Source organism: Amia ocellicauda, chromosome 9 (genome assembly GCF_036373705.1).
Source record: "Amia ocellicauda isolate fAmiCal2 chromosome 9, fAmiCal2.hap1, whole genome shotgun sequence".
Lineage (NCBI taxonomy): Eukaryota > Metazoa > Chordata > Actinopteri > Amiiformes > Amiidae > Amia > Amia ocellicauda.
Genome location: NC_089858.1, coordinates 5,004,181 through 5,029,076, shown reverse-complemented (window position 1 = coordinate 5,029,076; position 24,896 = coordinate 5,004,181). Strand labels below are relative to the sequence as shown.

At 41.7% G+C, this 24,896-nt stretch overlaps 1 protein-coding gene across 5 annotated transcripts in view; it reads right to left on the bottom strand.

Moving 5' to 3' along the window:
- The window catches only part of nup214 (nucleoporin 214), a 76,530-nt gene extending 53,214 nt beyond the window's left edge, over positions 1-23,316 (bottom strand). For 4 of the 5 annotated variants that reach the window (XM_066712766.1, XM_066712765.1, XM_066712769.1 and 1 more), the window contains exons 1-24: positions 23,141-23,316; positions 22,530-22,725; positions 21,471-21,622; positions 16,475-16,673; positions 15,893-15,963; positions 15,738-15,801; positions 15,520-15,623; positions 15,107-15,213; positions 14,847-14,913; positions 14,380-14,506; positions 13,573-13,731; positions 12,677-13,121; positions 12,379-12,527; positions 11,255-11,349; positions 10,799-10,882; positions 10,476-10,625; positions 9,949-10,107; positions 9,665-9,768; positions 9,376-9,558; positions 8,711-8,796; positions 8,377-8,460; positions 8,013-8,261; positions 6,642-6,809; positions 3,667-3,775 (exon numbers count right to left, since the gene is read on the bottom strand). In XM_066712766.1, the coding sequence (XP_066568863.1) occupies positions 3,667-3,775; positions 6,642-6,809; positions 8,013-8,261; positions 8,377-8,460; positions 8,711-8,796; positions 9,376-9,558; positions 9,665-9,768; positions 9,949-10,107; positions 10,476-10,625; positions 10,799-10,882; positions 11,255-11,349; positions 12,379-12,527; positions 12,677-13,121; positions 13,573-13,731; positions 14,380-14,506; positions 14,847-14,913; positions 15,107-15,213; positions 15,520-15,623; positions 15,738-15,801; positions 15,893-15,963; positions 16,475-16,673; positions 21,471-21,622; positions 22,530-22,725; positions 23,141-23,182 (3,353 nt within the window). In that variant the 5' untranslated portion in view covers positions 23,183-23,316. The remainder of the gene's footprint in view (positions 1-3,666; positions 3,776-6,641; positions 6,810-8,012; positions 8,262-8,376; positions 8,461-8,710; positions 8,797-9,375; positions 9,559-9,664; positions 9,769-9,948; positions 10,108-10,475; positions 10,626-10,798; positions 10,883-11,254; positions 11,350-12,378; positions 12,528-12,676; positions 13,122-13,572; positions 13,732-14,379; positions 14,507-14,846; positions 14,914-15,106; positions 15,214-15,519; positions 15,624-15,737; positions 15,802-15,892; positions 15,964-16,474; positions 16,674-21,470; positions 21,623-22,529; positions 22,726-23,140) is intronic. The other variant, XM_066712770.1, reaches the window with a different exon arrangement.
- Positions 23,317-24,896: the final 1,580 nt, after the last annotated feature.

Here is a 24,896-nt window from a genome sequence, read left to right as displayed (position 1 = left end):
AAAGAGAAAACTTTACCCTTTCCCAAGCTATATATAAAAGAGGGAGTAAACAGCATAATTATAAAAATAAAAACTCACCCCTTCCACTCCTCTATGAAGACAGCAGCTAAAGTATGAATGCTGCGCTTTCCAGACAGTGTTGGAAGGGCTCAGAGTCCGGCTATGAAGAGAACCAAAACTCACCAATTCTTAATCATTATTCAACCCAGTGTGGGATACAAAAGCTAAAAAACTTCCCAGGCTGACTTCAAGTCCCATCATTGTATTTTATTTTATTTTTTTACAATAAAAACTGTAGAAAATACATGTTGGATGTCTCTATACCTGTTAACTGAAGGTGGTAAAATGGTCTGAATGTGGTCTTATCTGTCCATCTTGTTACCCATGTAAAGAACTTCCTAGGTCAACTATCTGGCGCTTGTTGATGACATCACTGTTGCGCTTGTGTTCAAGTGACAGTATTTTTTTTTTTTTTTTAAATAGATCTACAGATGTGTTCAGCTGTAGTCTTTTTAGAGGATACGTCAGACAAATATGAAATAAGGCTTTTATTTTGTATGCTGGGAATTATTGTATTTTAAAACCGGCAAGACCTTCACCGTATTTTAATTCTCGTTTGTATTCTTTCTTTGCACACAATTTGCATGTGTGCCTTTCAACAAGAGGCTTATATCTCAAGGCTAGAGATTTATAACTGAACAGCCTTCAGCATCCAGACCAAGCTTGTATAATGCATGACAACAGGACAATTTCAAATGTTTAAACTACCTGTGGGTAATGACAACAAACTCGATACACAAGGATTTATTGTCTGTCTCCTGAAACCTGCTGTAATTTATTTTAGATATTTAGCAGGATGTATTTTGTATTTACAGGGGATTCTCTCCGCTTTACAGATTTGCTTTACACTCGCTTAAACCAATCAATCAATCATTCGCATTCTTCAATGAGTCCCCATTATCCTCACACTTGTGCAAAGGTCAACATTCAAAAAGAATAATAATGTGAATGTAATAAATGTATACTTAATGGTTTGGTGTTTTAATTAACATGGGAATGCTTTTGATTTTTTGCATGCATACCTATGCTGAAATCTAACTATGATGGCCCAATACTACATTGTCTGTCTTGTTCTCCCCAAATCATGCAGAAGTAAAATCAGACACCAGTTTAATAGAGGGAGAAAGACTATGACTATGCTTTCAATTTCAAAAGGCAGGGAATCTTTCCTGCACAAATGTGTGGTCAAGTTTAGCCTAGTGGTGTTTAAGGGATATGTATATGAATCAAACATCACGTTAAGTATTTGACCCATGCCAGCCTTCACTCACTGACAGACAAGCAGCAACATTTCGATCTGCTTTACAAATGTCACACATTCTTTGTGGTATAATAATATTAGATTCTACTCATGATTTTATTTTTTAGAAAGATTTCTCTTTCTATCCTCTGAAAGGGAGCAACAACTAACTGCAAATGTCAGATCTGAGAAGCAAAGTGGAATAAGACGCAGCGTTTTGGCTTCCAGCTATTGCTCGTTTCATGGCCTGCTTGCTGCTATTACCATATGGTATGTTAGCTTGCTCACATTTGGACAGGCAGCTGTGAGAAGAGTAGGGCTGACACTCCAACCAGCAGAGCACTCCAGATTTAAAATTCCATCTTCGCACAGAACGAGATATTTATTTTGCATATATATATATATATATATATATATATATATATATAAAAAAGTAAAAATAGTACATGCTCGGCCATCTACATTGCTTGCGGGAATTGGAAATAATTAATATGAATGAATGTTTGGTTGAATGCAAGTTAACAACAACACAAAACACAAGTCAGGGCTATGTCAGGGTGATGGGGGGTACAAAACATTTGCAAAATGGTGCTTTACACGGAATAAAGGCTGTAATGCCTAGCAGACAACGCCTGCAGTTAACAACTCAGACCAGGGTTGCCTGAATCGATGGCTCATGCTGTGAACACAATGAGTGAATGCTTCTGACTCGGGGATTAGCACCTGAATTTAATGAGTGGTGTCATGCATCTTAATACATATTCTCACCTGGCTGAGGGGAGAGACCGGGGCGTTCAGTGTGTCATGTTCCTAACACGGCTCAGTGACAACACCTTACAGAAAAAGAGCCCTATCTGACGGTTTACCAGACAGGAGACAGGTGGTCATCAAACTGAAGTTGCTCAAGACCTTGGAGTGGCACAGTGTTATCAGCAGACCCTAGAAAGGGCACCCGGACCCCAAGAAGCGTGCATGAGAGGGCCACAACGGAGACAATGAACCACTAATTCAACCTCACTGGGATTTGTCTTGCTTTTGAATGGCACAGTCTGTGGCGAAATAAGACACCTTTTTGCAAACAGTTGCACCAAAAACCCCAAATCCCTAACTTCCTGTGAGTAGAAACATTAGCATTCTTCTCATACTCATAGCCCCAGTAGTTCTTCTTTCTCAGCCAATTTGTAATTGCCAAGGGACACGCTTGCAGTTCAACAAGACCATTCTGGTGAAAGGTTCATAGTTTTCCACTGCATCACGAAACTATTTTGTACATGCATGTAACCAATTGCATGGTCCTTGATAAGGAGCATGCAAGAGCGGACATTTTTATGGTATGCATTATTATTAATTGAAGAATTCTGTTACAAAATAAAATACATTAAAAAGGAACCAAGACGGTAAGAAAGTACAGGGGAATTAAAACTAGATAATCTGTTGGAAAGCACCAAGTCCTTAGAGGAGAGATCCACTAAAGGTTTAGGATGGGGAGGGCAGGGGGATAGCTATTTACTACAGCATACAAGCAATTACAAAACATAACCAGCTAGTTGTCACATTTAAAAGACTGAGCTGAAAGGTACAGAAAAAATGATGAAATTATCACAAGGTTCTGATATTTAGAAAAGTTCCCGTCCTTACAGTTCACCTCTAATTGGTCTTCTGTAGAAGCTGTGAGACACAACCATTTTCAATGCACTACTGTAAAACAAAAAGCTTTTGTAATGCAACCACTGGGAAAATGTTTATCATTTATAGAGCCCCCCTATCGCAGTGCGAAGTCAGCGCTGAAGCGGCAATCAGCGTAATCAGCCCGGCTTACCGGCAGGACCAAAAACTGGCGAACCCGCATTCTGTCGTCTCAGATGGATGGCCTTAATTGTTGAAGCAGCAAGATTATTCTAGTTCTGCAGAGAATCAGTCCATCTTGTAATGCGAGTCATTCATAAAAAAATAAGCTACTTCAATCTCCTCCCTTTAGAGCCCACGTCGCACATGAGCAAAGGCAACGATCCCACACCTTCCTGTAACTCCTGAAACTATCGCTATTTTTCATCCGATTGAACCCTGTCTGTCATAAAGTGCACTTGCCCTGCTCGAGTGTGTCAGCTGGACACCTAAATAAATGAGTGGGCAGCATTATTAACACACCTGTCTGGCTCACAGATACCACCCTTCAAGGATTAAGATTCAAAATGTCCTACATTATACAGCCATGTAAAAATTATGACTGAATTGCAAGAACATCAAAGGCATCCACAGGACCTTATCCCAGAGGGGCTTATAAGGTCAGATCCATACCATGCTCTCAGGAGACCTTGGACAGTTATGGAATTCAGTGAAAGTCCTATAAATTGCCTATTTCTCACCTGAGAACCGTAGATACGGGCAGCGCAGGACCCTTGTCTTTCAGCTCCTGGACGTTCACCACCTGAGGCACGTTCTTCAACGTTGATTCCGTGAGGGAGGTGTTCAACACTGAAGTGTAAATCAATCGGAAAAAGGTCAGCGCAAATCATTAAATACTTTTCTGTAAAGTTAAATCTAAAAATCTACTTCCTTAAAAGATGCTATGAAATCACAGTGTCAGGTTGCTAACAAAACCACAAGAAGCCCATCTGCCCATATATATATACACACATATACATATACACACACACATACCATAAAACTAAATAAAATTATTTTTGTAATTGTTCTTATTTTTTAATAATTTGCTTTCCAAAGATGCAAACAAATCACATTCAATGTATGAGGAACTATACACTGGATTGGAAAAAAAGATATTGGTAATTCTGCAGTCTAAGATTCGATATACTGTGAACTCTCGCTAAATAAACAAAAAGCACTTCAACAAAACTGTGGAAATACGCTTTAAACCAAACCATCAACATTATACTTCATTAATGCATTGTTTATGTTACAATTGACAGTTAGATCAATCACTACAATTAACAGCAATACACATATACAGCAATATATATTATATAGTTAAAGTGAGAAATAACACACGTGATGGTGTTTTTTCTTTTTTTTTTTAATATAAGGTATATATATTTACTGAAAACAAAGATGCAAAAACAAAAACAAAAAAAAAGTTTATGTAAATATGTTGTGGAAGGTTCTTTCAAACGTGTTAATGCATCTTTAGAAAATGTATCGATTTCCCTTTTCTTTATTTATAAAACACTGTCAAGTAACCCGGCGTTTATTAGAGACCGGCTTTTGTTTACATGATTTTGCAAATCAAAAACCCAGCGACTACTGGAGACCGGCTGCTATTTGAGACCCGGCGAGTATTGTAAGTTTTACGGTACATATAGTGAAGCATTAACCATGTCTTCTAGATATGTAGAAACAGCAATTTTATCCTCACCGTCAATCCTACTGAAATACACAGACATTAGATGTCAACTGTGTATTATAAGCCCCACACAAGAGCAACAAAATCTAATATCCAGATGGTGATAATAAAGTGGTTAACAATTGTTTTAGTGAGGTTAGTAGCTGTATAATGGTGTGTACAGTGAGGGAAAAAAGTATTTGATCCCCTGCTGATTTTGTACGTTTGCCCACTGACAGAGAAATGATCAGTCTATAATTTTAATGGTAGGTGTATTTTAACAGTGAGAGACAGAATAACAACAAAAAAATCCAGAAAAACACATTTCAAAAAAGTTATACATTGATTTGCATGTTAATGAGGGAAATAAGTATTTGATCCCCTATCAATCAGCAAGATTTCTGGCTCCCAGGTGTCTTTTATACAGGTAACGAGCTGGTGCGATTATTCGCAAATGGAAGAAACACAAAATAACTGTCAGTCTCCCTCGGTCTGGGGCTCCATGCAAGATCTCACCTCGTGGAGTTTCAATGGTCATGAGAACGGTGAGGAATCAGCCCAGAACTACACGGGAGGATCTTGTTAATGATCTCAAGGCAGCTGGGACCATAGTCACCAAGAAAACAATTGGTAACACACTACGCCGTGAAGGACTGAAATTCTGCAGCGCCCGCAAGGTCCCCCTGCTCAAGAAAGCACATGTACAGGCCCGTCTGAAGTTTGCCAATGAACATCTGAATGATTCAGAGGAGAACTGGGTGAAAGTGTTGTGGTCAGATGAGACCAAAATCGAGCTCTTTGGCATCAACTCAACTCGCCGTGTTTGGAGGAGGAGGAATGACCCCAAGAACACCATCCCCACCGTCAAACATGGAGGTGGAAACATTATGCTTTGGGGGTGTTTTTCTGCTAAGGGGACAGGACAACTGCACTGCCTCAAAGGGACGATGGACGGGGCCATGTACCGTCAAATCTTGGGTGAGAACTTCCTTCCCTCAGCCAGGGCATTGAAAATGGGTCGTGGATGGGTATTCCAGCATGACAATGACCCAAAACACACAGCCAAGGCAACAAAGGAGTGGCTCAAGAAGAAGCACATTAAGGTCCTGGAGTGGCCTAGCCAGTCTCCAGACCTTAATCCCATAGAAAATCTGTGGAGGGAGCTGAAGGTTCGAGTTGCCAAACGTCAGCCTCGAAACCTTAATGACTTGGAGAGGATCTGCAAAGAGGAGTGGGACAAAATCCCTCCTGAGATGTGTGCAAACCTGGTGGCCAAGGGACACTCACCCAAATGGCACCACAGGAGTGTGCAAGAAGCAATGACAGACACCTGTCCGTGACAATCCCTCAGAGTTCACTTCGGTGGCGGGCTGCTCTGTTTCGGAACTAAATGTGACCCTAAACTTATCATCAGAGAGCCTGTTTAGGAACTTTTCATAAGCATCAACAATTGATTCAGATCTAAGTCATTTGTGGGGAGAGTTTTTACGTCCTAAATCAATTTCAATCTCATTCTTTCAGATAGCATACATTATCAGACGAAGGTAAACAAACATGCCAGCCTCCCTTGTGTGTCTCTAGAACAGTGATGCAATTTGTAGTAATTCTAAGGCCCTGCGAATGTGTGCAATCATACGTGGGAAGCCCTGCAGGTGCAGCACAGGGTTCATCAACGTTGTGCGGACGGCTGGCACCACCTGGCTGCATGAACGGTACATTGCAATGGTAGAAGACTGCTAACAAATCGTTCATTGTGGTCTAATAGATCATGTGAAAGTCAACTAAAACTAAAATAAACAAATGCTTGCAGATCATGCATTTCCCCAACTTGTTGGTCAACTTAGCCCACCACACCAAGACTGGATGCAAATCTGGCATCAAGTTACCTGTGACCACATGAGAATGATCAAATGCCACTCCTCTTCTTTGTAAACGTTTCGTTTCTTACAATCTATGGTAGAAATTCCGGGACTGGGTGATGTAACCGCGCCTCCTGCTTACCTGGTTTCTGATTGGCCATCTGTCTGCGCATGGCGGCGGCCGCGGCTGCCTGCTGGGCGGGCAGAGTGACTGGCAGGCTCCTCTCGCTGGGCGGGGCCCCGTGCTTCACCGTCTTCGTGACAAAGGCTGTGCTGTCCGCACCCCCGGCACTGATTTTATTCGTTGGTACTAAAGAGAAACGAGAGAAAATTATCAAATGCAAAAAAAAAAAAAAAAAAAGGTTTCACAGCCGATACTTTACTCTCACTGTTTCAGTTACTCAGTTATCAATCAATAACAGGTATTTTGAAACACGGGTGCATTTATAAACAATGGTTAGATTGAATAATCCTGATTTATATACTATAATCACAGGCCAAAGAGGTTTTCAAGTCAGAACTGAAATAAAGCTATTAGTCCAACACAGTGGATCAATAAAACTATTTCTATTGTGAAATTATAGTAACGATTGTTCAGGTAATATTAATGGCTTTTGGTTGTTTATAGTTTGTCCCATTACTAATGTTGCTGACAAAAATAATGTGACGCAGATGGTCAGTGTAGGAATGGGACCATCAGGGTGTAGATAAATCAATATAGAGAGTCACAGTGAAGGGTAGACACTCAGGTACAAAAATGTTATATCTACAAATGTTTCCTTTTTATTTATTTAAGAAAAAAAATGGGGTAATTCTAAAGTAATTGATAAAATGTCACAGATGCATTAACTGTTAAACTGACAAAGTAATCAAAGCCAGTTATGAATTAAAAGTAAATATAAAAAGACTATAGGGGAAGTGTGGGAAATTATATAATGAATAATAAATACTGCTACACAGTGTGAAAAAGATGCATGCAAGATTAGATCTGCACAAACATCTTGTACAAAAAAATTTCTGCAAGGTTTTTTTTCCCTACTTCTTAGAAATACAAGGAGGAAAAAAAAAAAGAAAAAAATATTTTAACTGGTTATGTTAATAAATAAAATCCACTTCAGTCACATCCTGCTTTATATTTTGGGGGGGGGGTTATTAAGCTGGTATCCAATAAGTGAATAATTACATCATAAAAAGAGAAGGAAATAATGTATTGCATTATATTACTTGTTATTACTGCATTTTATATTTTTGTATGTAATCCTATGAAATATTTTGTGCTTCCACTCTCATTCCAATGCTTTCGTTATTATATCTCTGACATATTTGTATACAATAGTTTATTATTGTCAGATATTTGGCTTTGAGATGATCTTTAATAGAGACAGCTTGATTGATTTAACAGAGAGTGAGGACATCAGAGGCCAACCCCACAAGACCATGATCTTCCTGTTCCCGGAGTCTGCACAAAAGTACCTGAACACTCAAGTCAAAGGGGAACCGAATGTCCTCTCACCTGGGCTGATGACCGAGCTCAGGCCGGCGTGGATCTTGCTGAAGGGGGTCGACTGCGGACTGTAGCCCGGCTGGATGGAGGGAGTGCGGACCACGGTGGGGTGACGTGGCACCGGAATGGGGGCTTCCTCCAACTCCCCGGCCTGGGGGTCCTCGAGGTCCAGGGCCTGGGATACAGACGAGGTGGAGCTCACGTCATCCAGGTCCTCGTAGAACTTTGGGGAGAGGAACGCCGATCTGGACAGATTGGCTGTGAAGGTCGAACGCGGCAGGAATCAGACTCGGCATAACGGTTATGTGGACAGTGCGTTCTGGAACACCGAACGAGGGGCATGAACGACTCATACTGAATCATCTAACTGTACCTGGAGCTGTTGACCGAACAGGAGGCGTCTGTCTCTTGGAGAGGAAATTCCTCAGCTGGCTTTGTTTCACTGGGGACATCTTGGCTGAAAGAGAGAGTCTATTGAACAAGGGAAGCCTGGGAGTACACAGCGTCAGCAAAGACAAAAAGCACTTATTTACCCTCGTCCCGAGAGGCGTTTTCCAAATACGCGTTTGCAAGCTTAAGGTTATAAATTCCTGATCCGACAGAGTGGAATTCCAACACTGAAAACAAACACTGTTAATAGCAGGACACAGGCACCGAGATGTATGGGAGAAGACCCGAGGCTGCAAATTATACACTGAGGGGGTTACCTGGGGATTTGGAGGACGTCTTGGAGGTTGTCTCCAGACTGGCTTTCACTAGCGCGTTTCGGAGACTCTCCAGCTCAATATCCAAACTGCAAAGTACATAGGACAACGCATGAGAACTGCACAAACACAAATACCTGTCCAACTGCACAAATGCCATTCTGTCATTGCAAGAGATTCTATAAGAGTCCTTGCATTCAAACCAAAAGAAAGGTTTTTCACACCACAAATGTTTCCAGATCAAAATCGATGGAGACTTTCTGTTAATACAGCAAAACCATTCTTCCATTACTCCACAGTTATTAGCAAATTGGCTGCATATTTGTCTTCAGAACAACAGGTTTGAGGTTATCTTTACTCTCTTTCTGGTTTGGGCTCCGAGAATCATAATTCACACCATACCGATATTTGCTTCGGTCTGAGTTTCAAGTTGGGAGACCAAATAAAATTGAATATGGGTTAATGCAACTGTGGCCTGTCTCATGTGCCACTCTCGCTCTACCCCAAGTCATTCTTACACAAGGTCCATTTACACTTCTATTTCACATTCAGGGTGCTGTTTTTCCAAGTATAGTGCAATTAATAGTTTAAACTAAATGAATCTCAGTGTCAGTGTCACATGAAGGAAGACCGTTCAACTGTTAGAAAGACAGAGCAGGGAACCCTACCCTTGTTCTGTGGCATGAGTGGAGGGCTGGCTGGGGACGCTCCACTGGGACGTTTTGTTGTACAGGCGGAGGTCCTGCAGGCTGGTCACAAGCACGGCCAGCTTCTGCTTCTGCTGATTGATGATGTCAAGGTGATTGGCCAGAGCACTGAACAGCGCTTCCCTCTCCGGGACGATCAGGTGCCTTGGAAGAGAAGAAAAAAATAACAAATGAAAACAGAGATGGAGACAGAAAATCAGGAAAGCAGACTTCTGAGACCATTAGCAGCACTTTCAGCACAGTCTCTTACTTCTTTTTCTTCTTCTTCTCCAGATGTTTCTCCCACTCCAGATCAAGCACATCATTTACATCTTCCACTGCAAACTTGATGTACTGGTACAACCTACGGATTTCCTGGAAGGAAAAGGTAATTAAATCATTAAATTGCCCAAGTCAGAACAACTCCATCAACATAACAAGCTGGTGACAATAAGCAAGACCTACAAAAGCCATAACCAGAGGTTGGTACACCCTGGCACTAGAATTGACATGGTAGTAAATTAAAACCATGAACTGCATTCGGCCTCATCTCACCTTGAGCTGGTCTTCGCTCCTGGGGTCCAGAGGCTTCTTGTACAGCAGCTGGAGGTATCCGCGGTCCTTGTTGAGCTCGTTCTGACTTTTGGCTTCCTCAGCCCCCGCAAAGCCCTCCAGCATGGTGGTCTTCAGAGTGCTAATATCGCCATGCAGAGACTGCACACGATGACAGACAGTAAGGGCTTGTACTTGCTGGACCTCATTGAGTCTTTACTGCAGATTCTATGACCAGCTTCTTGTGAGCACAGAATTATTAAATATACACAGGGAGTGATAACCAAAAGAGGCGTCAATCTAAAGTTGTAAAAGCACCGATTGGTAACATAGCAAAGGTACAGGCAACCCCCACATTTATCGTATGCAAGATAGCTCCTAAAACCCCTGTATTTAAGTCCTCAGCTCGCATTTACGATATCGTAAGAACCCACCCCCCCGTCATTCCAAAAGAGAAGACTGAAGATCAGGTCTTTATCCGAACATGTCCATCAGGAGCCACTTCAATGAAGCAAACATCTCGTACACACCTCCGTCGTCTCTTTGATCTCCAGTATGAAGGTGTGAAGATCCTCCGATTCCTTCCTCAATTCTTTCATCTGCTGCGTGCTGCCCACTTTGAAATCGGCCTTCTCCGTGCGCGACTTCAGGTCATCCAGCTCCTTCTGGAAGTGAGCGATCTGCAAACCAGGCACCAGAAACACACATCGAGGTGAAGTATACATTCCAAGACCAACACGGGTCAGAGAAGATTTATTTAACACATACGTAAAACAATATTTTTTTATTTTTTTATGTAGAGGAGATGTAATCTTATTATCTCTGGAGACGTGTATTTTAATTTCGATCTTACCTCCTCCAGTATTCCTGCCATGACTGGGTCTGTCTCTTTCCTGTGCTGCAGCTGTTTCTCCAGGGCTTTGACAGAGAGAGGGGGCTGCGGAGAAAGAAAGCAAACTCAATACTGAGCTAACAAAGAAACAGAACCCATACATGTCCAACAATATGAAGAACAGCTCTCAATTTAATTAAACGCCAGACAAATGGGTGAAAACAAATTAATAACTGCTTCTCAGTGTGATCAAGTAGGTTGAGAAGCTTGGATTCCCCAGCTTGTGTGTTTTTGCAGAACTAAAATATTAACCACATCACAGTTACAAAATATGAAGCTTTTATGCAGAAGAAGCCATACAACATGTCTGCTGACAAAGCTGTTACAATAGAGGGTGACAATCTTAGCATGTTTCCACCGAGGCTAGATGAAACACTGGGACGATGCAGAAGGATGAGTATCAATGCAAAAGCCTACCTGTGGAGTGGCGGTTCTTCCCGGTGCCTGAGGGGCCGGGCCAGGCTTCGGGGCCATTGCAGTTGTGGTGACAGTCTGAACTGGCCGTGCAGCAGCTGGGAACACAGAAGGGAACAGGTATCATTAGAAACAGCCTTGAAACAGCTCAAGGTTCGGTTTCTCACACACACACACACATTTGTATGTACCATAAAAAAGCACCTTAGAGATGGGTTTAGTCTAGAGTATTTAGAACATATCAGGTTAGAGTAAGTCAATTCCCTTTAACAAACAACAGTGTGTAACAAAGACTGAGGATGTGTCATTCTACAATAACAAAACAAATGTACGTAAACGAGGCTACAGCAAAACAATTCGCTATAAGGCAATTTTTTTTGCAGTACTTTCTGCCCTCCTAAAAAAATTTGCACAAAAAGTAAACCAAATCATGCTGAAATCTAACATTCACACCAAAAACCAGTCCTGGAAAGTCACAATCCTGCTGGTTTTGTGGGACAGTCAATCGTCAGTTTCTAAACACTATGAATGTGCTACGTTTTTGATAACATGAGAAAAGTAATTTGTTCAATTAATTCAGGATTGGACAGATGTGGTCCTTGAAGGTCACAACCTGCTGAGTTCTCTTCCAAACGGATTCCAAATTGAAATTTATTACAAGCTTAACAGGACCAAACAAATGTGATGCAAACATTTTTAATTTGGCATTTTCTGTAATCCGCTGCTCTGAATGTTTTTTTTTTTTTATAGGTTAAAATGAACAAGACAGGAATGCCAATAAGAGGCGTTTGCTAAACCCTGGTCCTGGACAATCCTGACTCTTTTGGGTTTTGTTCCAGCTGACCTCTGAATGACTTAGTCAGTAACGGACTAATGCAAGTTAATGTGTTTTCCAGGTCAATGACATTTGAAAGATGCAAATAAAACACTCAGCTCAACTTCAGGAGCAGAGCTGCTCTGCGAGCGTTCGTGCATTTCATGAAAACCAACATCGCTCAGAAACACATACAAGACCCAAAACAACAAAAGCAGACCAACACAAAGTGCAATCCCAAAGCAGGATTAAAGGAGGTAGGCAACATGGATGCATGCAACGCAGGCAGGAAGACGGGACTAGAGAGGTATACCAGGCGCACCAGAGGCGAGGGCCGTCTTGGCGCTGGGCAGTGGGGTGGACTGGTTGACCGGGCTGGGGAAGGCCGCCTTGGGCAAGGAGGCAAAGGAGAACTGCGGAGGACCAGCGATTGGAGGTGCTGGGGTCTCCACAGCTGAAAACCTGGGGAGAGGGAAGAGATGGTGATCCCTGGGTAACGGCAACCAACACACAATCTCCATTACTGTGCTCCTCGAAGGCTGCTCTTCAGTACAGAACACATGCTAGTGAAGATCTTACAGCGGGATCATCGTATATATCGAATATCGCACCTGTCGTTGAGGTTGACTTTCACAGCAGGGGTTGCGATCTCTGTGCTGCTCTTGAAGCTGCTTGCTGGAGTAGCAGGCACAGAGGGGGCCGAAACGCCCTCCCCCGGGGGCTTCGCTGGGGGGGCGCTGAAAGAGAAGGCCGAGGCGGAGGGGGAGGGGGCGGCTGGCAGGGGCTTGGAGGTGGGAGATGCAAAGGAGAAGGCGGCAGCTCCCAGGGAAGGGGTGGCTGGCGAGGCCTTGGACATTGTGGAGCTCAGAGAGAAGGCGGAAGGGGCCGCAGAGTTTTGCACGGAGGGGGCGAAAGAAAAGCCCGTGCTGAGGCCAGTGCTGGGGGCGGGAGCAGAGGACCCCGGAGGGATGGGAGGTACAGGGGCCGACGCTGGAGGGCGGAGACCAGGGGGCCCTGCAGGGACGACTGCAGACGGAGGTGGATGAGAGAGAGTCCCTGAAATGAGATTACACAAACCCATGCAGTATTGAGAACGCAGTACAGAAGACAAGGGATTGACACCGATTAACATTTCAGTCGCTTCTGCCCAAAAATACATAATTTCACAGACACAGACATTTCAAATCAGTTATTTTTCAGGATGTACTTCTGACTCATCTTGACTAAATTAATTGATAACAAAATATGCATTTTAAAAGGCAATAGTAGAGGTATATAAAAACGTAAAACAATTTGACTAGCAATGCAATTAACAAGATTTCCTTGTCTCGTTATGCTTGATTGATTTGTCCTACATTTCCAGTATGGCTCTGATTTGATGATAGAAAGATGAACTACAAATACAATGAGATCTGACATAGCAAATTGTAAAAATACATGCGACAACAGATTTAGGTACAGCAGAAGTAAGATTGATTTTAAAGAAAAAAATGTAAGGTTTATTTACCCGCCTTAGGCTGCCTTTCCCCGTCAAGGGACAGGCTGACCGGCAGGGTGGAGAGCTGCTTCGCACCAGGGTTTTGGTTGATGAGGTAGAAAGGACACAGAACGCCATCAGTGGAGAGCAGCATGAGCACGGGGGCTGGAGGCAGGGTCTTCTCATCGCCTACAGCCAGAGACAACTCCACTCAATGACAATGGACCACAACATTCTCTAAATTCGACTTCCTGTCAGAAACTGGGGCCGAACTCAGAGCGCATCACACTTAAGAGTGATAAATAAAAGGCATAAATAATTGACAAATGGTGAGTCACAGCAAGAAAGATCTACTGTATTGCCCAAACATAAGACAAGGTTTGTTTAAGAAAAAGTTTAAAAACTACAACTTGTCCAAATCAAGGTTGTTGCTAAAAGACAAAATTAGCTGGATTCTGGAGTACATGCAACTATCAGATCTGAAAATGATATATCACTGACATCCCCTAAGGGTTAGTAAAGAGTCGTCTCTTGCATCGATGCATTATTGTAGTTACAATATTCAAATGCACTGGCGTTGCATCTGGTTATGTAAGGGACGTAACAGTACTTGCCCCAGACCAGTTTGGGACTCAGCCGGTGAGATGTATGAAGCAGTGCCTCCTGAAACTAATCTGGGAACAGAGGGGCACCTGGGCCACAGTGGACACGACACTGAAGAGAATTATATAACGACAAAAAGCTTTAAAATATAAATATAAATAAATGAACCAGGAGCACTGGCTCTCTATGGCTATTGCCAGGCTGGCAGTCGTGAACAGGAAGTCCGGCACTCACCAATCGGGATCTGCTCCTGGCTGGTGTAGTCAATGGCGACCCCCACAGGAAGCGTGTCATCGTTGTTTAGGGTCACAGGCAGCTCTGCCCTACTGGCATCCTCCAAGAGCCACAGCTCCCAGTTGGTCTAAGAGACATAAGCAGTGATGAGTCGAAGCCATGCCACACAAGTCGACATTATCACTGTTATACAGTGCGCAAACAATATCTGTTAATAGAAACCGTATCTTGAAATGTACTGAACGCTGGATAACTTCCTCCCAAATTACTGCTCTCTTTGCCCTTCACAGAAAAATGTTCCAAGCCATGTTTTTTAAAAATACACACCTGTTAGTTCTTCAAAAGTACCAATCCACAACTTGAAACATCCCAACGCCTTGACTTCCTGTTTCAAACCGTTTACCTATTCTATCTTTACCTATCATAGAACTGATTTTCCAAGGTGATTATTTTATTACGATCGCTACCTTGTCTTCCTGCTTGGCGATGATGCTGACTTCAATGGAAGCTGCGGATGCGGCCAAAACTATATCCCTGTGACATGAGAGAACAGTGTGTAATAAAATGCAGGCAGATTGTAATATACATTTTTAAGTGTATTCTCTAGCTAAATGGAAATGTTAAGTGCTTATGTCGTAAGTGGCCCTGGATAAGGGCGTCTGCGAAGAGATAAAATAATAAAAGTTAAGATTTAAAAAAAAAAAAAAAAAAAACTTGACATGCTTACCAGTCTTCTATATGACTTAGGAAATAATGGTGCTGCCTTTCAGTGCAGGATCCATAAACCAAGTCACTGAAGTTCAGGTATCTTTCTTGTTTCTTCTCTTCCTTTTTCTTCATTAAGTACAGGGGGAAAAAAACGAAACAGAATTTTAGGTAACCGAATCCTGCACTGAACAAACTACAGACTGTTTTGAACAGATAACTTATTTTCATGGCAGGATCTCTAGGAGTCCATACACTTGTTTAGTGAATGAGTTCCCAAACTCTGGTTCTTCCGACCCCAAAGCACTTTAAAGGTTAAAACAAGATCCATTGAAAATGAACAATGGTATCAATCATTAATATAGCTGCCAAAATAGAAAGAAAAAAATCTCTCACAATACGTCTTGAGGGTCAATTGATCTATTGCATACTTACAGGAAGGGAGACCACCACCAGGTCAGGCGGGGTCTCCAAAGCACCATCAGCTGCAGCATACGTCACAGCAAAGACATATGTACTTAGCCACAGGATGTCCAACACTGGGGAAAGAAGGACACGGGTCACAAAAAAATGACTTCACTGATAGACATTCAAGTAATAATGATGGAAAATTAGTGCTAAAGCTGTTTTCTGCCCTAGAAATATAGGCTTACCTTTAACCGGGTTGTCAGAGCTGTAGAAATTAGGACAGGGGATCACTTTTTTCTCCTGCAGGGTCTGTTGAGGAAAATAAAAATGCATCCCTTTAAGACCCAAGGACTGGCATGTAATACATCGCTGTGGATTTCCTCTCAGGTTTGTGACTTACGTGTGAATACTGGATAACAGTGGCGTTCTGTTTCCCCGCAGCCACCTGCTTTCCTTTTGGACTCCAGCAAACTAGAATAAAAGATGAAAAAATACAGACACACAATTTAAATGTTTGTAACACATGATATGATTTCATTTAATAAACATTAGATTTACTTTTCTTCTTTCTGGCGATGTTCGTTACCTCTGCTTCGATAGTGTTTAAAAGTTTCTTACATGGGCTGCCTTGTCGTGGGAGACGGTATAATGATTAACTATCAACTACTGTAAACACCAGCAGACAGCAAGTGACCGATACCATAAAATCCATCTCCGCGGAAAGCTAAACGGTTAGATTTAAATCATTTATTTTCAAATCATGCTCATGTGTCAAGTCAAGCCTAAAGACTTTAAATTAGTAAGTTTGGGAACCTCCTGCTGTTTTAAATGTATATATACACATCCAAAACAGCAGGACATGAATAATCTGTACTTGGATGCCAACCAATCTGACACACAGGTTCATCTTCTTGAGTTAAGCACACCATTACATAACGTGCCCTGTAATCCGAGGCAGAATTAGCAGGAACAGGAAGCTCACCGCATGTAACGCCTGTGGAGGGGGGCAGCTGGGCCAGCAGCTTCACACCATCCGTGACCTCCAGGGAGCACATACTGCCATCGGACAGGCAGACCGCCAGCAGCGAGGGCACGGCCGGGTTCCACTTCAAGTCTTGCACGGCGGTGCCTTCCCCAGTCGGGGGCCTGTAATCGGCAAACGGCAGTTTCTCCTTCCGGGCCTGAAGCAGAGGCGAGACATACAGAGAGTTGGGCTGTGCTCACACTTTCTTCTTCTCATTTAAGATGTTCACTGTTATTGCTCTAGCTGATCGCTTACAAAATGCTCATATGGCAACTGGAAATACTGTGCATTAATTTAATCAGGTTAATTGTGTAATTTGATTAAATAACTGGCCGAGATCTGGCTGCAATTAACTGAGCAGCTGTTCGTTTTTACCTCTTGTTAACAGAGTTTGACAGAGACCTGACCTTAAATGTCAATGTCTCTGAATATCTGACCCTGCTACACCACCACACCCCCTCTTTGATACCCACACCATACATTGGCAGAAACCCAACTGATTTCAAATCTGGTCCCGAGTACCCAGTGTCTGAAGGGCTGTTTCAGCTGAGCTCAATTGGTACAAAATGTACAGCTGTTAGAAATTGGGGGAGATTCAGAAAAGAATTTAATAAAGGAGAAGAATAGTAATTGGCAGGAATAAAACAAAACAGGAGAGACGGGGGTGCTGCACAATCAGAAAACCACTGGTGCAAGAAGACCACTACATTGCTTCAATCAAATATGACAGAATACAACGTGTACAAGCCATTGTAAGAAGTGTTATAGTAGAGTAGGTTTAAAATTACGATTTAATATATTTTATACATTTAATCATTGTACTTTTTGCCATTTTTATTTTACTTTGAAATGTACTTTTAATTACCATCCTGTGACACGAGTCAAATCGGTTAAAATCAGCACTGTCTCGTGATGGGCACCAATTAAATGTTTGCTGTATTCAGCAGGATACCCCTGATGTAAACTACACCCTGTTTTCATCCCAGCCACACACTGACAGACCTGACTGGAGACTGGAGACCTGACTCTCTCCTAAATCAGCTATAAAACAGGCTATTTGCCAACACTAATCAATTAAAGAATATAATTAATATAATATCAAACTAACGGCTGCTCTGTATTTTAATAAGGATTATTACATACGGTTAAATAAACACTTTTATTAGGAACACTATGACTGTTAATGTGCTCACAACAGTGACTGTTAAGTACAAATTTGCTTTGCCTAAGTCAGCTGCGGTGCTTTTAATTGGAAGTATGGTGGTTTTTCAATGCAGTCTTAATTTTTTGATTTACATATAAGTGGCTTCTAACAATAAATTAATCTGCCGCAGGGTACAGCTTTGTACTTCAAAGGTTTTTAATTGGCCTAGCCCTAAGTGGCATAACATACTTTTTATTAATGAACAATGCACAAATATGACATTAGCATTTTCAATCAAATATAAACAGTAGCTACAATGATGCCATCTGTACAATTTGGAAATTCGTGCTCAAAGGTCCCACCGTCCTTCAGTAATGCTTCTCTACCTTCAAAGGTGAAAACATGCCTTTCATTACAGTGCTACCAGTGACGCAGGGTTAGATTGGTTTACAGTGTCCTCAAGTGCACCGACTAGGCCTAAATACTTGCTGTGATCAACATCACAGCCCTGATGGAAATATGCACACTGTTTTCATGCCAGCCCAGGCAGGCTGACCCGACTGGAGACTGAAACCTTTGCTAATCAGCAAAACAAATGTGCCAGTCTAACCATTTTGCATTCAGTGTCAATGAAAATAATGCACTCAAGAATTAATGGATAAGTTTGAGTTGCCAGTCCAAACACCTCAGGCTGCCAATCAATCACAAATAAATTAATGATAAATAAATAATGGATAGAGATAAAGATACCTGTACCTACTATAGCCTACTTAGGATTCAGTACAGGAACCCATCTGTGTTTTCAAACTCACATAAGTAGAAAAGATATGCACACACCTTATGAATTATACAAACTCATACCCAGCTTTTGAAATGTTATTCACCAATTAATTCAGAATAATATATACATTAGGATTATTAAACAGCATTGAGGTTAATTTTTCATATTTACTGAACATCAATTCAGCCTACTGTGTATTGATAAAGATTGCAGGGGATTCAGACAAGAAACACTGATACTCATGTATGGGATTGCAGACACGATATACTGTGTTCAATGAACTTCAAACTGATGAATAACCATAGTCACCAAATTAATAAGTAAATAACCAGTTCAAATGAAGGGTGCTGACACTTTTTCATGGGGCTATATTCATCTGAATCAATGTTGTGAACTGTGAATTTCTTTAAATGCAAAACAAAATTCTCACAAGAGGTCTAGGACTCCTAGGTTGTCTTTTAGACCAGCTTTATTACGAGCTTGACTGATAGCTTGAGCTCTCGGACTAAAGGAAGGTTGTGAAGCAGGAACATTTCTCACTCCTGAATGAATTTCAAAAGACAACTAGGACAGATAGCAGATGTAAAAAACACTTTACATTTCCATGACCTTTAAATGGTAAGAGTCGTTGAAAGAGTGGAAATGTTAGAATGGCAATAGGCCAGATGTGTTGACAGAACAGATCAAAGATGGAGAAAAGAAGCTATCAAATGGATCCCAAGAGATGAAAAAAGAGCAGCACATAAAAGATGGAAAGATCAAATCGACTCTGCAGGCATATCGTGGAAAAGAGAAGCTATAGGTAAAAAAGTGGAAATATCTTGGAGGCCTTCGGTTAGCAGTGGATCGATAAAGGCGGCTGCTGCTGATATACTGATCTATATCTATACACGACTTACAGGAAGTCTTCACCCCCTTGGACTTTTTCACATTTTCTTGCGTTACAACTTGAAATGTTGACGTATTTGGGGAGGCCTTCATGCACACAAAGAAATAATTTCTCAGTTCACAAATTACATTTCTATAATGAAGAGTGAATAGCCATCAACAGAAATGAATTCCTAAACTATGTATGATCAGGTCTGGTCACCTTCAAAAGCCACATAATGAGTTCATTATTATTAGCTCAATTTTTCTCACATTGATTGTCATCAACTATAAATTACAGCGTTAGTACACACAGGGAGGATCTCTCGAAAATGTCTCTTTAATCATTGAGAACAGCAGAGTTGATCTTCAGACTGCCGCAGCTCCCCTGTGCGCCTCTTTCATGAAAAGACAGAACCCGTTCAGTCGAACAGCATGGTCGGTTGTTTAAGCAGCTGGAATACCAGTAGCTCAGGTAATGATAGTCAATTCATTTTGAAAGGATCCCTTAAATTAGAAAATTATAGATTTGTGTTTTGAGCTACAAATAATGTTATAACTGTAACTTGTAAGACAAATAAGTATATCTACGCTGTTGGTTATACAGATGTTTTTTTGTACAAATTAGGCTCATACCGCCAAAAAACAGTACTGTATTCAAGAAACACATTATTGTACCATCGTGTGTGAATTGCAAAGAATACAGCTGTTCGTATTTGTTGAAAAAACGTTTGCTTTAAGTTATAGTACATTATTTTAATCCAATACAAATCTGTCATGAATTGGCTGATGCATTTATCTTCACTTGGCATTGTAACCTGTATTTCTATTGTTATCCTCCAGGTGTCACTAAAGTCACTCAGGATAAACTAACTACAATTAGGAAAGTAACACAGAAACTAATTAATTAGGAAACGAGAAACTAATGATTTTTTTTTTTTTTGGTGCAATTGGATTAATTGATGCATGAAAAGCTAAGAGAATGCTAAAAATTGACTTATGGACAATATGGATACATCTTATTTTACAGAACTTTCAATTTATCATTGGACCACAAAAGAAAGGCAGTAGTAGTGTGACATTTAACATCACAAAAACATGCAATCTGCAGTCTGTGAATAACTCGGTGGTGGTACAGGGAAATGGGAAATGTTTAAACGCATCTGAAGGGGACTTTAATTGTGCGAGTACATTCCTCAGATAATACCAGCAAGCTGATTGCATATCAAACGGTTTCTAATCATTGTCCAAGCAGAAAACAGTGTAATGACCACAGAATATACAAATTGAACAGAGACTATACTCTACCAATGAAGCTACCCCCGAGGAATCAATAAAGACATACTGAGCACTGGCTCAAGAGAGAGCTATTAAGTCAAATAAACATTTAATGATAATAATAATGGTTTATCATTTAACCAGCTCCCTGCTTCTTGCGTTCTTGATTGTTTTCCTCCTTGCTCCCTTTCCCGTAGCCCTTGACTGTGACCCTACATCTTGACAGCACTTAGCTTTCACCGTCCAGGATGTAGGAAGTCACTTACTGTACTTGTGTAAATTGTAAATTTAAATGTGTAAAATGTATTTTGAATTGCTGTTTTAGTTAAAATTGAATTTGTAATGACTGATGCCTTGTACTTAACTGTATTCTTGCATTTTGTATTGCACTTATGTTGTAAGTGGCCCTGGATAAGGGTGTCTGCCAAGAAATAATAATAATAATAATAATAATAATAACAATAACAATAACACATGTAGTTTGGACATTAAACCCTTTCCTTTCCAAGGTTTGATAAGTACTGTAAATCAGAAATTGACTAATACCTTCTGGTCTTGCAGTGACCCACCCACAGACCCCACGTTATCTGCTCTTACCCTCCCCCCAACAAGAACCAGTCAAGAAGAAGCCGTAACACTTAATTTGATTGATATATTGATGGACGCATGATTAAATGTGTCAGGAGCCATGTACATCGCTGTTTGTCAAAATGTGTGTAATTTGTTGTAATAAACTGACTAATTGAGGCGATTAAGCTACTGCAATGGGATGATTGATAATGATGGCTCAACAAGTGCCTTAGAAGGAGCCTGTATAAGTCAAGGCGAGAAATGCAATGCCCCAGTACTGACATCGCCTTTGAAAAACTGGACAGAGCACCTACCTTATTGAGGAGAGAGCGGACATCGTAGAAGGAGATCTTCAGGCCGCTCTCACTGGACACGGTGCACACCGACAGCGTGAGCTCGTCGCAGCTCAGCGCCAAATGGTGCATGGGGAATGTCACGGGAACGCACAGCCCTTTCACAGTCTCCACTGAAACAGATGGGTCACAAAGCAGGGTGAGGAGCCCATGTTAGTGTGAGACACTGTACCAGGACTTACATCTGCATTGCCATTTAGTCCCAAACAGACCAGAAGACCCTTTAACAAGTGATCTGATCTAAATATGCAATCTTTTAAAACAGGCACAACTGTTGAAGTAGGAATTAGCATTGTATATACATAACCTAGCCCACACATTCAATGTAATAACAAAAGGAAAGTAAATGGAGAATAAATATGAAATTCAAATTGAAATGTCTCGATTGCATAAGTAATCAAAGCCTCAATGTGGTGGCAAACCTACACTAATTCAACACCATCCCTACAGTCAAGCATAGTGGTGCAGCATCTTGCTGTGAGGAGGCGTCACCTCAGCACGGAATGAAAAACGTGTTAGGACTGAAGGAAAAATGAATGGAGCAAAGTACAGGTAAATACTAGAGGAAAACCCCTGCTGAAGAATTAAAACTGGGGTGTAAATTCACCCTTCAGCAGGATGATGATCCAAAGCACAAGGCCAAATCTACACTGGAGTGACTGCAGGACAAGAAGGGTAATGTCCTTGAGTGGCCGAGTCAGAGTCCTGACTTGAGTCTTACTGAGAATCTGTGGGAAGACCTGAAACCGTCCATATACAGCGAACCCTAAGCTTCATCAAATCTGCCAAGAAGAATGGACAGACATTGCACTAAGCCAGTGTGCAAAGTTTGGAGAGACCCACCCAAAAAGACTTGCAGCTGTAATCGCTGCCAAAGGGGCTTCCATCAAACACCGAGTTCAGGGCTCTGGATACTTAAGCAATCAACATATACATTTGTGTTTTCCCAATTCGTTTTTGCTGACTTGTGACATTGTGTCTGAGAGTTTCCACACAGAACCGGACACTGAAAGACGCTACCTATCTCGTTGGGATTTCCCTCGACCCGGTTGGCCGCGATGATGTCCCGGGTGAGGAACAGCTTGAGGAGCGCCCCGCTGCCCGCGCAGGTCAGCCCGTACTTGTTGGACACGGCGAGCAGGCTGGACCTCTCCCGCGGCATGAGCTCCGGGGCGGCGAAGACGCGGATCTTCTTCATCTGCCTGAACTGGAAGTCCTGGAAACAACAACACAGAGAGAGGAAGAGGAGGGACAAAGTTAACGCCACACACACTCCTGGGATACAATGGTGTTTATTGCTATAATCAACTTTGTGAAGTTTGTATTGCCGTTTATATTTGGGTTTTATTCCAGCTCTGTGCAGTATGTCTCATTTTAACAACAGGGATGTATATTTCGCCACCCTGTATCCTGCCTTTCACCGATTATATACACCATCTCCAGGCATGCGGTGGGGCTGATATCCACTGCCCACCCAAGCCCAACACTCCTGGCGTTGGAGAGATGATAATATTGCACGACTGGCATTTTCTGCTTAACCACAGCAGAACTTTGGAAAAGCGAAACTAGGTGTCCTATTAGTATTACTAAGTTTTTGATTATTTCAGGAGAAATTAAAATAACCGCATTACCTTCATTTCCCGCTCGGGGATCACGTCTGGATCTTCACCCATAATGTATCACTCTGGTCGTTGAAACAAATGTATGTAAAATAACCCAGCAAAACCAGTAATTTGAATGAACTCAATCGAAAACCCACATTCGCAGCGCGAACATGGCTACCGCGCTGCGCCAGAGATCCCCACTTCCGTCGCTTGATTAAACGTCACAGCCAATCAAAAGCTGTGTCGCCGTCGCATTTTTGCAGCGCAGTATCCGCAGTGCTGCGCGAACTGTGCGTCTCCACCAATGGAATCGAGGGATTCTGCAGATCTGCGCAGAACTGCGGAAAGCTGCACTGTAACAATGCGACCACAGGGCTGGTTTCACAGACACGCATTAGCACTAGCTGTTGACTGTCCTGTGTTGTTTTAGGTCGAGTAGTCCGAGACTAGTGCTAATCAATGTCTGTGAAACCATTGGATCATCTGCTAGTGTCAGACACATGTCATTTCTATTGTATTAAGTAATTTAAGTGTCCCTATATATCAAATTATACGTAGAGGTCATGTGCAGCGATGCATGTGTCAGACTAATAAATCAGTATAAGAAAATATTTTGCATCAACAATATTAAGAATATACACGAATATACTTTCATAATACACATTCAAAAGTAAACTGCTTTGAAAATTACGTATTTTCTGCATGCACCATGTGTGTAGTGTATTATTTCGTCCACAAGTCAGCGCTCTTTGTCTAGTACGATTGATCGCGGTTAACATTGGATGTGCAGAGCTATTCACTGCACCAATATATCGATTTTACAGAGCGGAGATGGCCACGTAATTTAACAATGAAACTGGCAGAATGTATTTAATGATGTAGTGGATTTATTCTCCTTTATCCAAAGAGACTCAGGCTCAGGTTGATTATTAGTGGTACAGTTCTAAACAACAGCAATGTAATACTAGTGCACAATCCTCATAATAAAAATATGATGATGACAACATTCAACAACATCTGCCAAAAAAACACAATAATAATATAGCACTTTAAAATGATTATAAAAGGGAATAAATAAAAAGTATCAAAGAAGGAAAATATGTAACATGGATACAAGGGCAGGTTCATGTATTTATTTCCAATCTGTCACTTCGTTGCAACATCACATCACTGGACATAGTGCAAGCGAGCTCTCGTGGATGTGGATGAGGCTTTAGTCTTCTCAGTGTCATCCTTAGCACCATCACTAAGTGACAAGCCCATTTTCTCATCACTATCTATCCATCATATTCCTGGTCCAGACTCCTCTCAGATTCCCTTTCTGCCGCCTTCCACATTGGTGCCGGCAGAGTCGTGTTTCTCTGCTTTCCAGATGCCATCGCTGCCACACTCTTTACATCTGGTGGGTTTTTACTCCTCATTCCCGCGTTACTTGTCCTCAGTCCAAGTGTGGACAAATGAGGAAGACCTTCAATTTTGTCTGATGACAACAGGACCTGTGAGAATCCATCAGAAAAGTCCAGGAATTTGTTCAAAGAAATAGGGGCATGTGTAAGTAATTTAAGTGTCCCTATATATCAGATTATATTGATATATATATAGTTCATCTGAAGCGAGTGTCTAGAAGCTCTCGGTGCTAATCGGGCTCTGCAAGGCACCTAACCCGAGTGCAGTTCCCACACAGAGTCTGTTCTTCAGGGTGGAAATTCTCTTCTCTCTTTATTTCAGCCAAGAAGCTGCCAAAGAGTGATCTCCAGGATGAACAGGGTGGTTGGAGTGTGTT